Genomic DNA, 16315 nt, shown 5'->3' on the forward strand with positions numbered 1-16315 from the left:
AGAATGGAGGGCTCAGGTACAGGGCATATTTCTCATCAGTTTTACTTGCCACAGCATGGGACCAGAAAAGGAAGTGGGTTAGAAACTCACTGAACTGAAGGCCATGATGCTAAATTCATTAGTAATGGAGAGCAGAAGCAGTCCCAGTTTTATCTGGAGCAGATGTAGGTTCCCAACTATATTTTTGTTGAAATAACCAGAACATAAAGCACAGAAGTTTATTCCAGCTGCAGAAGGACAGATGATATGGCGTATAGTTGGAGTGACAGAGAGGTGATACCTAATCCAGCATAAAACTTTCTTGCAGAAGGTTAACCTGTTATGTTTTTAAAAGCAAACTGGAGTTGGGAGAGTGACTTTAAATCAGATCAGCCCTTTGCATCATTGCTGCAATATAGATCCCGCATTACAGCTGGATTTACAATAGGGTCAAACCATGACCTAACTGCTGTGGTTTGACTATGTGAGTAAAATTTTAAAAAAGAAAAATTAGGAAGAGTAAATTTAATGTCACAAAGCAATTTTGCAGTTCTAATGAACCACAATATTTGTCATTGGGAAAAGTTGCCTTGTTCCAGATCCAGACAAATGGATTTTTATGTAGACAGTGCTCCTACCTCTGACAGATTCTGGTAGTTGGAGAAACCGTATCCCCCAAAGAGAGAAATCCTGTGGCTGAGTGTGTATGTACACTTTCATTTTTGGCAGACATTTCTGAAGCAGGCAAAAAACTAATTCCTTTGTCAAACATCGATAATTCAGGGAGCAGATGATCAGCACATAATTGATCCGCTTTATCATAGAAAGCCTTGTGCCAACAATTGATGAGCTACTGAGTGTGAGTATTGGCAATTAGTAAATCAGCAGGACGTCCATCAGAGTGCTCCAATGGCAGACCTCAAAGAACTGAAGAAATAGGAGGCGATGTGACTGCGACAGAGTGATTTATGCATGAGAGTGAATCCTGTCTTTTCTCTCTACCTTTTCTGAATTCCAGGCAAGGTCAGAGCAGGATAAAAGTGGCTTTGTTATACACCAGTAACCTAAGCAGCAAAATATTAGGAATTATTGAGCAAATGGGAGGTGGAGCATATTCTACTATTTGAACAGAGGGATAAGATGATGCTTTATGCTCCTGGAACAGCCTCTCGGTATTTTATGGCATCTGACAAGTAATTTTGTTTGTTTGTTTGTCTCTTTCTTTCCCCCTCAATAAAATACTTTTAATTGATTAATCTTACCAAAAGTCTTGAAGATCATCAAATGGCAAGCAACAGAGGAATAAACCATGTTATTTTTTACCTCTGTGGATGAGTTCAGACTCTTCAGGTAGATATTTGCCAGTTTGCTGGGAGATGAACATCCAGCGCTGTAGAGAGATGGCAGCTGGGTTCTGCTGATTCATGCCTGCCTTCAGTGGTAAAAACTTGTAGCTGAGGTCCAGGGCAGACAGCTAAGGAAAAGTACCTCCCTCGGTGTGATTTGGTGGAGTTTATTTGCAAATGCCCTCACAGGGTCGATCAGGTGCAGAATAAGTGCTGATTTTTCAAAACCACTTAGTGGATTTCAGTATCCAGTTGACATTAATAACAATTAATGGCCTGTGCACACATATCTCCTTAACAGCTTTGAAAAAAATCAGGATCAGTGTATTTCAAAGAGCTTGTAGGGGAAAATATATTTGCATACAGAACTTTGCAGTATAGGGAAAAAATCCAAAATCTGTAGCAAAAGCATGGTGTAATTCATACTTAAGTGTTTTCGATTTGCTAAGGTATGTATAGCGAAGGAGAATTACAACACTTTTCCATGGTAAGTTTAATGTCGTTTCCTTCAATGAGGGTAAATAAATTTGCTTTAAATCCCCCAGGGTCTTAAAAACTGGTTATTTGGTGTGCAGTGATAGATGAGAAAAATGTTGGTGTTTTTTCTTCTAAAAAGATATTAAAATAATTTATTCACAATATAGATAAGTAATAATCCAAAAGCAGTGAGGTGAGAAAAATCCAAATCTCTGGGGAGCTTCTAAACCTGAAGAAAAAAATAAAAAAGGACCCGCCAAACTCAAATCCTTATATACTCAAAGTATCAGCAGAGCCAGGTAGTGAGCAGGCAAATGAAGCCAATTTACACTAATGTACCAGCCCAGAACAAACTCGAGAGGAAACCTGAGAATATAACGATTCCTAACAGTCATAAGTTTGCTGTTTTCTCCATCTGAGTACTCTGCCTATGTTGCTGTACCGTGATGGCGACAGTCCCTCTCCTTTGTTAGGCAGGTGGATGGAGGGTCCCTTCTCTTCTGGTGGCGAGAGAAGCCCATCTTTATGTCTTACACAATAAAGTATTTTCCATTCAGACATTACCTCAGGAGGTTTATCCCAGCTGGTTATTTTTAAATCAGCAGGTCTGGCATGCTAGAGTTTTAAAGAGCTGGAGAAGAATTTTGCACCTTGAAGAGCCATCTTTAATAGTGTTCAGTAATCTGCTAAGTTCTGATCTTGGTCTGGTTTGTCTGGCAGGGCTGTGCTCTCGGGAGTACTTACATACTCGGGTACCATCCCTCCGCATCTGAGCTTTTAAATTCCCAGCCTGTTTGGGGAGCAGGCAGAATCATAGAATCATTTAGGTTGGAAAAGGCCTTTAAGATCCAGTCCAACCATTAACCTACCACTGCCAAGTCCCACTAAACCATGTCCCTAAGTGCCACGTCTACATGTCTTTTAAACACCTCCAGGGATGGTGACTCCACCACTACCCTGGGCAGCCTGTTCCACTGCTTGATAACCTTTCGGTGAAGAAATTTTTCCTAATATCCAATCTAAACAACCCCAGGCACAACTTGAGGCCGTTTCCTCTTGTCCTGTCACTTGTTGCTTGGGAGAAGAGACCGACCCCCACCGCGGTACAACCTCCTTTCAGGTAGTCGTAGAGAGCGATAAGGTCTCCCCTCAGCCTCCTTTTCTCCAGGCTAAACAACCCCAGTTCCCTCAGCCGCTCATCACAGGACTTGTGCTTCAGGCCCTCCACCGGCTTCGTTGCTCTTCCCTGAACACGCTCCAGCACCTCAGTCCTATCAATCTAAACCCGCATTTCTGATGTAAATCTCATGGTGGGCCTTAAGCTGTGTTTGATGAAAGATGGCAGTAGAATTAATCACCTAATTTCTGGCAAAATCTGTTCTGGAGGGGGATCTTGAGAGGAAGATGGCAGCTAAACACAATAGGAAATGTATAGGAATTTAGCACCAACAGAGGTGCTATTGGTGCCTTTTGAAACTCTAAATTCCTTGTATATAAAAACAGGAGGATGATTTGGTGACTTTCTGTTTCATTCTGTCAGCTGAAGAGAGGATACCTGTTAAGACAGGAGTATCAGAGCTGTGACTGAAGCCGTGTGGATTTACAGGAGTTTTCTGAGCAGGTTCGTGTATCCTTTCTGGATTTGGTTCTGTTTCCAGCCATGTCATCCTTCCAGTGTCGTTTCTCTGCCAAGCAGCAGCAGCAGCAGAAGAGCTGCCTACAAGATCTGCAGGCAGGATCCCTGCCTGCTGTCCAGCTGCAGCACTGTTCGTTAGGTAGATATTGTCTTCTAATTATTACTAAAACAGATATCTTTACGATAACGCAGCTATCCAGCTCAGGTTTAGAAACAGCTTTTAAAGGCTCTTATTCAGTAACTTTTCCTGTAATTAGGTATGGTGATTTTTCCCTTTCCTTAAAAGCAGCTCAGCCTCACTTGGTTATAACAAACTCTTGTCCAGGTAGAAACAATAAATAGTCTGATAGCTTCGGAAGCACTTCAAATCAATATTCACATGTCATATTTTTGAAAGCTTCAGAATGAGACGTGAAAGAAATACAAAAGCTGTGTAAAAATGAGGCAGAACAAAATGTGGAAAAACCCCGTGTCTGAGTGACTGAACAAGCTCCATTTTGTTCTCCTCTGCTTACTTAAGGGAGATATCCTTACGCTACGCCTGTATTGGTACCGTTCATGCTGCATTCCAGTGCCACGGAATAGTCGGGCAGGTTCCTCTGCGTCCCAGGATTAAAGCTGAGTGCAGAAAGCTGCAGTGGAAGGTGGGTGTCCAGGAGTACGGCATCCGTGCGGCGTTTGCTGAAGACTTCATGTGCCCGTGTTCTTCAAGGCAGCATGTAAATGAACAGTCAGATCCCTCTGGGGAAACTTAGTGTTTCTCAAAATACTGCTGCTGAGACCTTTTTGCTCAGTGCATTATTGCAGCTGATGCCACAAACATAATTGCAGATGGCCTACTAAGGAGGATACAGCTTTTCCAGTTAGTATTTTTGGCCTTTAAAAAGGCTGTTAACTAGAGAGCTGGGCAGCGTAAAAGCAGTAATTTGAGTGCACACACTGCTACCTGTGGTTTTAAAGCTGGGCTGCTATTTACTTTTTAAGTTGACTTTTTTTCCTTAGCTTCTGAAAGAAAGTTGCATACAAAGAATGTGATAAATGCAGGATGTGTAAAGTTCTGTCAAATAGGCTAGGTAAATGCACTGGAAAACAGAAATTCCTCAGGCTGGCTGTAGTCACTGCTGCAGGTAACAAAAGAGATGAAGTATTCAGCTGAGTGTGTGGTAGATTTTTTTTAACATGCGAATAGCTCTTTAAGGGGTAAAATCCATTTCCACTTTCACTGGTGCAATCTAGAGGATAGATCTCTATGATGCATTGTGGAAAAGGCCCAAAAGATTTCTCTCATGATGTTTAGTGTCAGTTAGGTGCTGTAAATCCAGTTGCACCCCAAAAATTCAGGCTATAGAAGAATAAATAAGTTAAAACAGAGTGTAGCAATTTATACAACCCAATATTGAGATGCTTGACTTTGTAACGACAGACTGCTTTGTTACTGTACCCGATTCAGTGTTCAGGCAGTAACTGACCAGATCTAATCTAAGTCAAGTATTTCCCCTTTGGCCAAAAAGATTTTTAAACATGCCCTCAACCAACTCAACAATAATAAAATGTAGAAAAAACCCTCATATAGTAATATCCGTTTGTTCCAAGTGTGTCAGTCTGTTCCAAAATACTTCTGTCCAAAGTGTGTTGGTGCAACAGGATGAACTTCTGCAGTTAAAATGGTGATCTCTGGGAATTCCTGGATGATCGATTTGGCACCTTTTGAGAGAGGGCAAAGGCTTCAACTTACCGTGTGGTGTGGAGAATAGGCTTAGCAGGATAATGACACTTGGTTGTACGCCATGTTCTGCAAGAACTTTGACAGCCTCAATGACAGTATTACCAGTACCTAAAAGGGGAAAAAGTGAGATTTTTTTTTTTCTTTTCCCCTGGTTGAAGAACCTACCCTAGGCCATCCGAGACTATCCGTGTTAACATTGGTGTGTGACTGAATGATGAGACTGTCCTTTCCCACCGGAAAACTATCACCTCTGCATGGATTAATTGTAGAAAACTCTGGTCTCCTGATGAAGGAACTTCAACTCTACTCTGAGACAGCCAACTCTGCCAGGTTTTAAGCACTGGAGTCGGTGGATTTTATTAAAGCCTTGAGGCAAAAAAAGCTCATCTAAAATAGTAAAATGGCAATCGAGCTCCATGTCTAGAACCAGAATTAAATCTTAGACTGGAAAAATTACTTCATCCTGACAAATTCCTTACCACACTTACCAGATTACAAATTTTTTTTTTGGTAGTATTAACTGTATTTGAAGTAATTTACTTCTAGGATTATAATATTAATCAAAAAAATGTCTTTTAATAGCATGAAAAAAATACTGTTTGAGTATTTTCTCATGGAAAAATTTAAAAAATTGAATTTATATCAAGTCTTAATGCTTCAACCTTTCTCACAAACACAGGCATGCCCAAATGATTTGCTCTGCATTCATGCTGGTGCAGGCTGACTAATATGTATTCTGGCACAGGCTGATAATTTCCCTACTATGTCACCTAAACCAAGGAAAAAACCTAATCAAAGCCGCTGAAATCTGGAAATTTTCCTTTAAATTCAGCGCACTCACTGTCCAGATGAGTCTAACTGTACATGATGATGAAAGGCACTTACTTAGTATTGGGTACATAAGAAGAACTTTTCTCCTGTAAATGTCTGGTGGAAACTTAGCATAGTACACTTTCGCTCTTTGAGTCTCCTCGTCGCTCTGTATCAGGATTTTTCCTATGCGGATTGATCTACAGCAGTCTCGTAAACCTTGTTCCATTGCCTCGCCTCAAAAGGAGCAGCGAAAAAACCAACAACAGATTGTTACACGCTAGGAAACGGCACAATTGCAAGATGCTACAATTAAATAGATAGTCCCAATACTGTATTGGTGGAGAGTTCTAAAAAGAAGATTTTTTTTTTTTTTCCTCGGTTCTAAGTGTTAAAAACACTTGAAGCTATTTTCCTTTTTTCTCCGTTTAGAGAGAAAAACGAGTCTGCTTGGTGTTACTTAGCTCCTGGGTATTAGTGTTGCCACACACCAGTGCTAATCTCTCGAAGGCAAGAGCTGGAAACGTCAAAACAGACGTACAGGGTTGGGAGAACATCTTCGAGCTCTGCCCAGAGACACCGCAGTGCAAAACGTAGTGCGGGAAGCTGTGGAGCCACAGGACTTTACACCACAGATACAAAGGTTTCTGCAGCACTGGGCAAAATAACAGCGACTCTGCCACCGCTGAGCGGGGTTTATTTGGAGACCTGCCTCTGAGCAGAAGTAGTTAGCGGCAAACAAGGTCGGACAGTTGGCCTGGCCCCTCTCCGTTAACAGCTGCTAGAGAAAAGGCCAGATGAAATCTGTTGCAGCTAGGTGTCTCCTAAAAAGTTAACGAAACATATTAGTTGACATTCTGTGATCAAGGATACCTAAGAAGGAATAACAGCTGGCAGGTTTGCGTAAAACTTTGCCATAGAGAAGTGCTGTTGCACATTTTTGAAAGGAAGTTGCTTACAGGTTTCCAAAACGTTTAATTCATGCTCATTCAACAACCAGAAACTGCCTACCGCTTCTCATTATGCTGACTCCGCAGTTTCCCTTTTCAAATCTCACTCCTTCATACTTGTGCCCTGTTGTAGTGGTCACAAACAAGCACAAGCCTGCCTGCAAAAGCGATGGTAGGGATATCGCATTTTGCAACGAAGCAGGGCCCTGCAAAAGACTCAGTTAAAGGCTGAGCCCATTTGGGGATGGGGGAAGTATGGCCTTTACTGGAGCAAACGTGACGCGTCTCTGTCACGCTGACAGCAATGCCAAGCAAAATAACGCAGAGTAATGTAGGTAAGAGGCCTCGCTAATAAATCATTTCAAGAAGATACTGTAACTTTATGAAAAGTAGGCTTTTTCAAGTTAACCAGATACTTTCCTTAATGTCATGGTTTAAAGTAGTAGTGCTGATAGAATAAACCTTCAGTTAGTAACACATCTGATCTTCTCTTTCACAATATTTTGATTAAGAGGAATGATGTAAGTCAATATGACAAATATTAATTGGACTGAAAACTAACTGAAAGGTCTCCAAGTGTAATTGTAAGCAGAAGCATCACTGAACCAGGCACAGCTCAATTCCTACCAGTTCTTGACCCCACACCACTTAGTGTGTGATCAGTGACCCACAAGAAAATAGAAAATCATTACTGGTGATCTGCAGGTGCACAGAAGTTAGGGGCAGGTCGCTGATACCAAACCTAATCTGGATCACTTAATGAGCTGAGCTTAAGTAAACAACATGTTTTTCAGTGCCACCAGATGTAAAGTCATCAGGCTAAGAGTAGAGCAGCAGCTGGACTACAGGGGGGGTGATAAAGTCATAGAAAACAGTGATTCAGAAGAGGAATAATCAGCTGAACATGAGCTCCTAATGAGATGCTCTGCCAAGAGGAGCTAATGCTTCCATAGAACCAAAAAGGGAGACACCAAGGAAGACAAGGGAGGTTTTATTACCTGTGTTGTGGGCTCCAGGAAGACTTCCCCGAGGGCTGGAAAACACACCTTCAATGAGAAAACACCAAAGGAACACAGTTTATTAAGAAATAAAAGGTTAAGGGAGATTTTAAATGCAGTCTCTAGGAAGGCATGTGGCAGATTTAACACTAAAGGGTTCTTTATCTGGCAAACTGGTGTTTGGTAGGTGACCATCAGAATAGGTTGCTGTCTATTTTTAGCAGTGGGGAAAGTTGTCCACTGAAACAGCCACCCACAATTTGCCGACTATGGCAGAGTGCCTGTCACTGAAGAATCACTGGAAATACTTAATGAGATTTTTTTTTTTTTTTTTCCAAAGGAAACACACTGGTTTGAACAAGAATTAATTCAGAGGAATCCATCAGCCTTTATTAGGCTGGAATTGGAAGCAGGTTATTAGAACAGCTCCTGCTAGATTTCTTCTGAGTAAGTACAGAAACACTATGACTGCAGGCAGAGGCAAAGGGAAGAGGTGAAGCAGGCAGGCACAGGCAGCCTTAACTGCAATACGGGAGTGCTCCCAGTTAGGTGAAAAGGCCATTTTGAGTCATCTCTCCTCCCTTTTCAGGTTTAGGCCATATCTGAAACGAGCTACAGCTTTCCAACCCTTACTTTCACCTGCGTAACTTAATCAGTGTGAGCCAGAGCTGCCCTGAGCAGCACAAGCCGCAGGGCAATCAGTGTTTGCAAAAAGACGGCTACCAAAACGTGCCTCTAACAGTTTTATTGCCATGCCTTTTGCTTTAACTCCGTGCTGTAAGAGCAGTATTAGCCACATGGAAACTTAAACATGTTACCAGGCGAGAATAACACCAAATAACATCAGCTTTATTGCTGTCCCTTGGCGTTTTAAAGTATTGGGTGCCCGCTGGGTTTTAGTTATTGTTTAGGGGAAGCAAGGACCCTGGGCAGGCTTTATCTTTTCATTCATTTGTGTTGAGAAACTAGAATGGAGGGTTTTTTTAAGCGTCAAAGTCCTTAAGAGAAAAATGGGGGAAAGAGTGGGAAACACAGGATGGGTTTGGAGGGAAGAGAAATCTTTCAAAGACATTTTCTGATTCAGTGTTGATAGTCACCCTCTTATTTACATCCAAAACACAGTTTTGATGGTCACTCACCAATCCTTATCTTCAGGCGTGATTTCTAACATCTCATGTACAGCTTGAGCGTATGTCAGTGACTTTGGGTACTGCAGTCCGGTTAATCACAGGGCTAGCAGGGGGGACCCGGCGTGGGTTTCTGCCTATTCTTTTTTGCAGCTGTTTCAACAGCAAATGCTAATTCGTCTCTCAATGTTTTGCTCTTTCTGGGAATTTAAAAATAACTTGCCTAATGAAGCAGTGCTGAGCAGCTCATATGTCCAGACAGATAGGAGTGAAATGCTTCAGTTCAGAAAGCAAAGTCGTCCGTGGTGGCAGTGCCTTTGAACAAGTCCCCCAAGGCCCTTTTTCAAATAATCCCAGGACTGGCTGAAATTAATGCAGGAAGAAATTCAGAGAAAGGGGGGAGAATCACGTCAAAGGGGCTGAGACTTGGAAAGACATTTCTGGGTGATCTGTAATCAGTCCTATCCTATGACATCCCTTTAGCAGTGCTGTTTAATTACTCCATTACAGGCAGGGTTTGATGTATGTGTTCTATAGCAGGGACATCCAGAACATGAAAGAAAAATGTGGTGCTTACTGAATGCTTTACAAAGATCAATGAAGCTCCTTGTCCCTTGTTAGAGCAACGAGAAGCTGAGCACAGAGTGACAAAACTGCCTGTCCAAGGGCAGCCACCAAAGCACAAGCAGAGATACTTACAGGCTACGGCAGTTTTCAGTTTCTCCCTCAAAACCACCTTGCTTTGTTACTCATCTTTGGTTTTCTATCCTCTGTACCCAGAGATCACCATCCCCATTTAAGTTCACCCTGCAATGAGCACATCTGTCTCAACGGGACAGGACGCGTGAGAAGTGCAAAAGGTGAACATCTGTGTATTTCCAAGAGTAGCTGCAAGAGTAATTACAAAAACAAGCTGGGCATGATATGCTGGGAAGCAAAATTGCTGTGGAAAGGCAGGCATGGGGAGATACTTGGCTTCTTAACTTTGGGCCAAGGCTGGAGTCAGAAACCCTTCCCCTGCCCACTTCTAGCCTTTTTAGCCTCTTGGATTGATTTGAAACATTATTGTTTTCTTGTTCTTTAGAATTAAATCATTTTTGGTGCAAGTCCTTGAGGTTTCAGACTTACCTCTGTGGGTGCCATAATGCTTATCAGAGAGTAAATGTTGCTCTTTCTAATATATCAATGATAAAATCCTTTTTTTCCCCCAGCTAGATGAATGATTATTACATTCTTCAAATCAATTCTCATTTTTCTTTAATTGCTTCTGATGCCCTTGGCACCGCTGAGTGACAGGGTCTGCACTCCAGCCTTGGAGGCTACCGGGGTAACTTGGCAATCTCCTTACCTGCACGAGAGGAGATTATTGATCCTAAAAGGCTGGTGGTTTTGTTTGGGGCAGAGAGGATGAGGGAAGCATCTGTCAGAAGAGTTTGCCAGGCAGAGACTCATGCTACTACCTGTGTTAACCCTACAAAGAATGTAAGATCTGTATCATGTGCAGCATGCCCATATGTCTTTATTGAATTGTCCTTGGGAAATGCCAGCTCTAGAGTGCAATTCATCATTCCCTTGAATCTTGCACCAAATGTGCCATACTGCAAAAGGGTGAAATGAAGCCAAACAGAAGGACCATGTGTTACTTTGGCTCTGTACTTGTCTTGGGGAAATGGAGGACTTCCACCACTGGGATGCAACTGCTAAAAACCAGGAGCTTCTCTCCCTCTGTAACAGAATAATGAATTTCATTGCCATCCTTCATCTTCAACCAAGAACATGGCCTGTGCAATGTCTGGAACAGTCCAGGCAACGGCACATTTGCTTTTTTGAGCTGAAATCTTAGCCTGGTTCATAACCATAGCCCTAAAGTTAAATTGGTGATCACTCCCTGCTCAACAACACGGCAGCTGTTCTCCATAACCAACATGAGCCTCCATCTCAGCAGGTTTCCTGTAGGTTAGCAGACTTTACAGACTTGGCAATAATTGAGAGATTTGTACCCTTCTGTTCTCAAATCCTAACCCTAACTTCAAGCAACCTTGACCAAAACTGTACAGTGACTGTCTCGCACCAGGAGCTCCCTGAGCTCACTGGGCCTTTCAGATTCCATAATAAAGCTTATTCTTCAACTCTCAATTTCAATAATCCTGGCATCATAACCCCAACTGAGACTGGAATTTCGCACCCTTCAGGAGAGAAACTGTCCTCCACTCTACACCCAAAAACCCCTGCAGGTGTTAAGCGTGTTCATAGTGAGGGTCTATAATAGTGCAACCCATCCCCATTGCATCAGGGCGCATTGCAGAGGGGTCATGCCAAGCACCCACCTACAAACAAGCCAGGGCCAGATCCAAACCCAGAACCCACCTTGTAGCCAGGGGCAGACCATGTCCTCGAGGGACTCAGGTCGATGCTAAATCCCTGACGCAGCTCCGGGCGCTGCCGGACAGACTCCTCTTACTGAACACCGTGCCAGGGGCTCCTTTCAAAAAGAAAGATCTTAAATCATCTCCGTAGCCAATGCCAGCATTTTGCAGCATTATCCGATGGAGATGATGGAGGGATAAATTCCTTAAAAATAATCCTCATGGTGTTAAATAATGTGATTAAGCAGGCTGCCTGATTCTCCTCCTTGGTAGTACACTGTCCTGTTTATCACTGGTTTCAGCTCTGCCCCCCTCACTGCCCTGTCCCGTGCACTCTCCTCTGCTGCAGCGCAGGGCCGACTTGACATACCACCGCTTTAGCAGCTGCCTGCCATAAAAATGTGCCCTTATCTCTCAGTCTGCAGTTTATCCTCAGTCTCTTTATTTTCCTTCCTGTAATCATCAGACATTTCTGCATTTCGTCGTGATAAATACCAGACTGTTGAATCTCTGGGGCTGCCAAGAAATGCATCTCGGCGTAGCACAAATAAAGCTGCTATTTTTTTTTTATTCCTTCCTTTAGTTTAACATTTATTCCTGCTATTGTTGTCCTTAGAAGGATAAATAGGGCTGCATCCTGCTAGCAAGTTGCTCCAAATACATTAGATGAAAGAATAAATAACATGATGCACCAAAGGCTATGAAGACTAAACATGTTATATTGAGATAGTCAAGCAAAGGATGTGATAATGTGCTATTCATTATACAGGTGCACCAATGCTCACTACAGGATAAAATTAGATTGACTCATCTGTAGGTCAGGTACCTTATACGGCTTAGAATTGGCAGAGATTTTCTTCTGTCTGTACTGGTAGTGCATTGAAACAGGAGCATGTCAATCACAGCCCTGCACTCCAAATAAAGGTTTCCGTGATCTCACTGTATTGCACAGTGTAAGGCATGAAGGATCCTGGTCATCACAGCTTTCGTACCACATCTGAAGACATCTTTACCATTTCCACTTTTTAAATGCTGAATATTTCTCTTTCCCCTCCTCTCAAAGAAGATGATAGAACATGTGCATTGTGCAAAAAGATAAGAAACACATGGCCTCTGATAGGCAGGTTGGCATGGCAAGCATTACCCAGGTTATTTGCTCTAGATCATCATCTGAAGGTACGTTCAGTGATGCTGAGTGACTCTCTGAAGTGGTGATACTCTGACAGGCAAAACCGACTCGCACAAACGATCACTATTTGCTGCTGCAGTAACTTGTGCTGTGTTTTCAGACAGCAGGACAGACTGAGCACTCAGTGTGGCTCTGAGTTTCCTATTTTCCTTGATACCTGCATAGCCACTTTGCCAGGTTACAGCCACCATTCTTGAGACACTTCTGCCACACAACTTAGCTATAAAATGTCTTGCGCCGCAGAGAACACATCCCTCATACTTTTCTCTTTGCAAGTGGATTTTCTGTCTGAAGTTGCCTTTAGAGCCACCTACCCCTATTGTTATCTTCATTAAAAGGCTGGAAGCCTAATCTTGCATAATCATGCAGTCTAGAAGATCTCTAAATGAATTCTGATGGTAAAGAAAAAAAAGGTGCAGGTATAGACAAGAGGTAGAAGTGTCTCTTACGCTTCGTGTGGGAAACAAAGAGATGCAAGGTGCAATATTCCACGGAAACTCACTTGTGTTTGTTGAAGTCCTTCTGTTCCCCAGAGGCAGGGATCAATAAGAGCCTGCGATGTCATTTCGGCTGCCTGGGTTATCTCTCTGGATGGCTTGTCTGCAGGAGAGGCTCTTGAGTGGGTGCCCGCTAGGTAGGTCTGCTGGCTGGTCCCTCTGCGGATGACAATTGCTTCCCCTTCTGCATTTTAAGATGGCTCAATATATAAACTTTAAAAGAAAAATATGGTCAGAGCTTGTGATACTTTGTGGTATCACACAAAAAGACTTTGATTTTAGCACTGTTCAGCTTTTAGCAGCCCAAGGGCAGACCTGAGTGCCACTTGGTGACTCAGACTTTGCCTTTCCAGGGCAGCGTTGGTAAAAGCCGAAGCTGGGGCTCCGAGGGCTGCCTGAGCCGCTTGCAGGACGGCAGCACACTGGCTCTTCCTCTGAACTGGGCTCACTCGCTGCAGGGCAGAAAGCCCAAGGGCGAAGGCAAAGCACTAACGAAGAGCTGGATTTAAGCTTTTCTTGCAATCATGTGGGGATCCCCTCAAGAACACCATTACAACCCAGAGGAGCAGAACCTTCCTCTTTCCCACCAGTTTTTATGAGATCTTACCCAGTGCCCCATCTCCCACTCTTGAGCTATCTCTAAAAGTGTCACGTTCAGCCACTGCGCTGAGTGTTGCTGCAGCTAACTGTGGTCACTGCAGCTAATTATGGGCTGACCATGAAGCCCTGCCATCCCATCCCAGCAGGACCAGTTGGCCAGAGCACACCACGATCATTTCTGTGAGGCAGCACGCAAAGCCGTGGCAGGCTGTGCTCTCCATCTCAGGTACCTTCGCACAGCCAGAGCCATCTTTTCCTCCGTCCATAAGCAGCAGCTATGGGCAACATACATCTTCTTGGCTTGTTTGTTGACTGCTGCCAGCAAAAAGACATCGCTGTTGCTATATGAAGACTCCATATGGCACACAACCCCCTCCATGTCCTTAAACACAGAGGTGGCTGCAGAGCAGATAAGAGGGGCTTAGGAGAGCAGCGTTACTGCGTCATGGACACCGGTCCTGTCATACGGCGCCCAGTGGGATGCCTCTAGAGTAGGAGTGAAATGCGATAGAGCAGAAAAGACATTTTAAGGGATGCTGCAGAATGAACGTCTTTTGCATGGCTTGCTTGGATTAGCTGCCCCGAACAGCCAGGAGCCCAACTAGAAGATGCGAGAGGAGGCTGGAAGTGCAGAGGGACTGGGCAAGAGGATGAGCCAAGATGGGAGCCAACGTGGGGAGGCGCGGGGAGCCCCGGGGTGCGCGGATGGCGGGCAGGGATGGACGGGACTGACGTCCCGGTCCTCTCACAGCTGGGAGCAGCGCCCTGAAAAATAAAAATTCGACGATAATGACAAGAAGGGCAAGTGGAAAAGGTGAGCTCATATGGCAAGGAACGAGGCGAAGGTGGGAAGCGATGAAAACCTTGAGGTAGTGATAGGCAGGTGGAGATACAGATCCAAAGGGAGGAGGGCAAATAGTTGGCTCAAGGCAATTTCTAAATTTTGGGGTCAATCGGCAGAGGAATCACTTTTTCAGACACAGAGAAGGGCCAGCGTCACACCGGGAGGGATCTGGGCTCTTTATCCTCTCCACAAGATAGCTTCCCCAGCACAGTAAGGCCATCAATGCCAGGGCAAAGCACACAGCCATTGTTTGTATTAGCATGTTCCCAAGCTCAGCAAAATAAAGAGATAAGCAGTGCAGCCAACAAACTCCGTGACCCGCAGAGAAGCTTGCCCCTTAATAACTACGATAGCTATAGCACGCTTAGTACAAAACTGTTGTTGTCTCGTGTCCCGCGTTGGGCGCCAAAAAGGCCTGTGGTGGTTTGACCTTGTCTGGGTGCCAGGTGCCCACCAAGCTGTTCTATGTCACCCCCCCTTCTCAGCAGGACAGGCGGGACAAAATATGATGGCAAAAAACAAGTGGGTCAAGATAAAGGCAGTTTGATAAACCAGAAGCAAAGGCCGCGCACAGAAGCAAAGGAAAACAAAAGATTTATTCTCTACTCCCCATCAGCAGGTGATGTCCAGCCACTTCCCGGGATGTAGGGCTTCAGTACGTGTAGTGGTTGCTCTGGCAGACAAATGTCATAATAACCAATGTCCCCCCCTCAGCTTTTATTGCTGAGCAGATGTCATATGGTATGGAATATCCTTTTGGCCAGTTTGGGTCAGCTCTCCTGGCTGCGTCCCCTTCCCAAGATCCTGCCCCCCCCAGCCTACTGGCCTTGGGGGGGTGAGGGGGGGGGGAATGTTGGAGAGACAGCCTTGATGCTGTGCCAGCACTGCTCAGCAGTAGCCAAAACACTGCTGGGTTATCAACACCTTTCTAGCTACCAATACACTGCACAGCACTATGAAGGCTGCTATGGGGAAAATTAACTGCATCTCAGCCAGACCCAATACACATATGTTGTTCTTTTTCTCTTGGAAGAAATCAGAAAGATGCTTTGCAGACACAGAAGTCCAGGCAGAAGGAGGGGAGTGCTTGAGAAATAAGGTTTTAGATGGTATGAAGGTGGTGAGAATTGAGGCGGGGTGGGGGGGAATTCAATGAAATGGGAAAAAAGGAAATTTTGCATCTTGAAAGATAACGAAACCAAAAAAGAAGAGGAAGAATCTGACCATCCCAGTTACTTCTTTACAACCAGGACCCGGCACCATACAGATGTAACAACTGTTACTGTTTTGGGAGATGTAGTGAGGAGTACCACGAAACACTGATAAACAGCCTTTCTCACATTGCTAGGATTTAGGCTCATTCCTTTTTCTTAATTTCCTCCAACCATTCTGAGTCTCAGCTCCTCCTCTCGCATTTGCATGTGTTTATCCCTTCCAAATACTTGTAGACAGCTACTGTGTCTTCCCTTGCATCGCCGATGGCGTAACTTTAACTAGGGACGGTAAAATGACAAAAAAAACTGAGCAAACAAAAAGGCAAAGAAACGACAAGGGCATTTTGCTGCCTTTAGCAGTAAAGCACAGTGACTCCTGTAGTTCTGAGTGGTATCACGAGTGTGTATTTAAATCATACATGCTTTCCAGGTGTGCAATAAAATAAACATCCTAACAAATAATTCAGATAAGGTTGCAGACCTGGATGTCTTCTGAGCGCGTGTGAGCTTCAGAGCATCGTAAGACATCAGCGGAGTAGGAAATGCAGGAACAAAG

At 43.9% G+C, this 16315-nt stretch overlaps 1 protein-coding gene across 1 annotated transcript; it reads right to left on the reverse strand.

Moving 5' to 3' along the window:
* Positions 1–4470: 4470 nt before the first annotated feature.
* On the reverse strand, positions 4471–7084 carry LOC128154010 (uracil phosphoribosyltransferase homolog). The gene is made up of 4 exons (XM_052814037.1): positions 6986–7084; positions 6050–6211; positions 5174–5272; positions 4471–5142 (listed from the first exon to the last, which is right to left on the reverse strand). The coding sequence occupies exons 1-4, from the start codon at positions 6993–6995 to the stop codon at positions 5036–5038; spliced, it is 378 nt and encodes a 125-aa protein (XP_052669997.1). The 5' UTR covers positions 6996–7084; the 3' UTR covers positions 4471–5035.
* Between the last annotated feature and the right edge of the window lie 9231 nt (positions 7085–16315).

The sequence above is a fragment of the Harpia harpyja genome, chromosome 18, assembly GCF_026419915.1.
Source record: "Harpia harpyja isolate bHarHar1 chromosome 18, bHarHar1 primary haplotype, whole genome shotgun sequence".
Classification (NCBI taxonomy): domain Eukaryota; kingdom Metazoa; phylum Chordata; class Aves; order Accipitriformes; family Accipitridae; genus Harpia; species Harpia harpyja.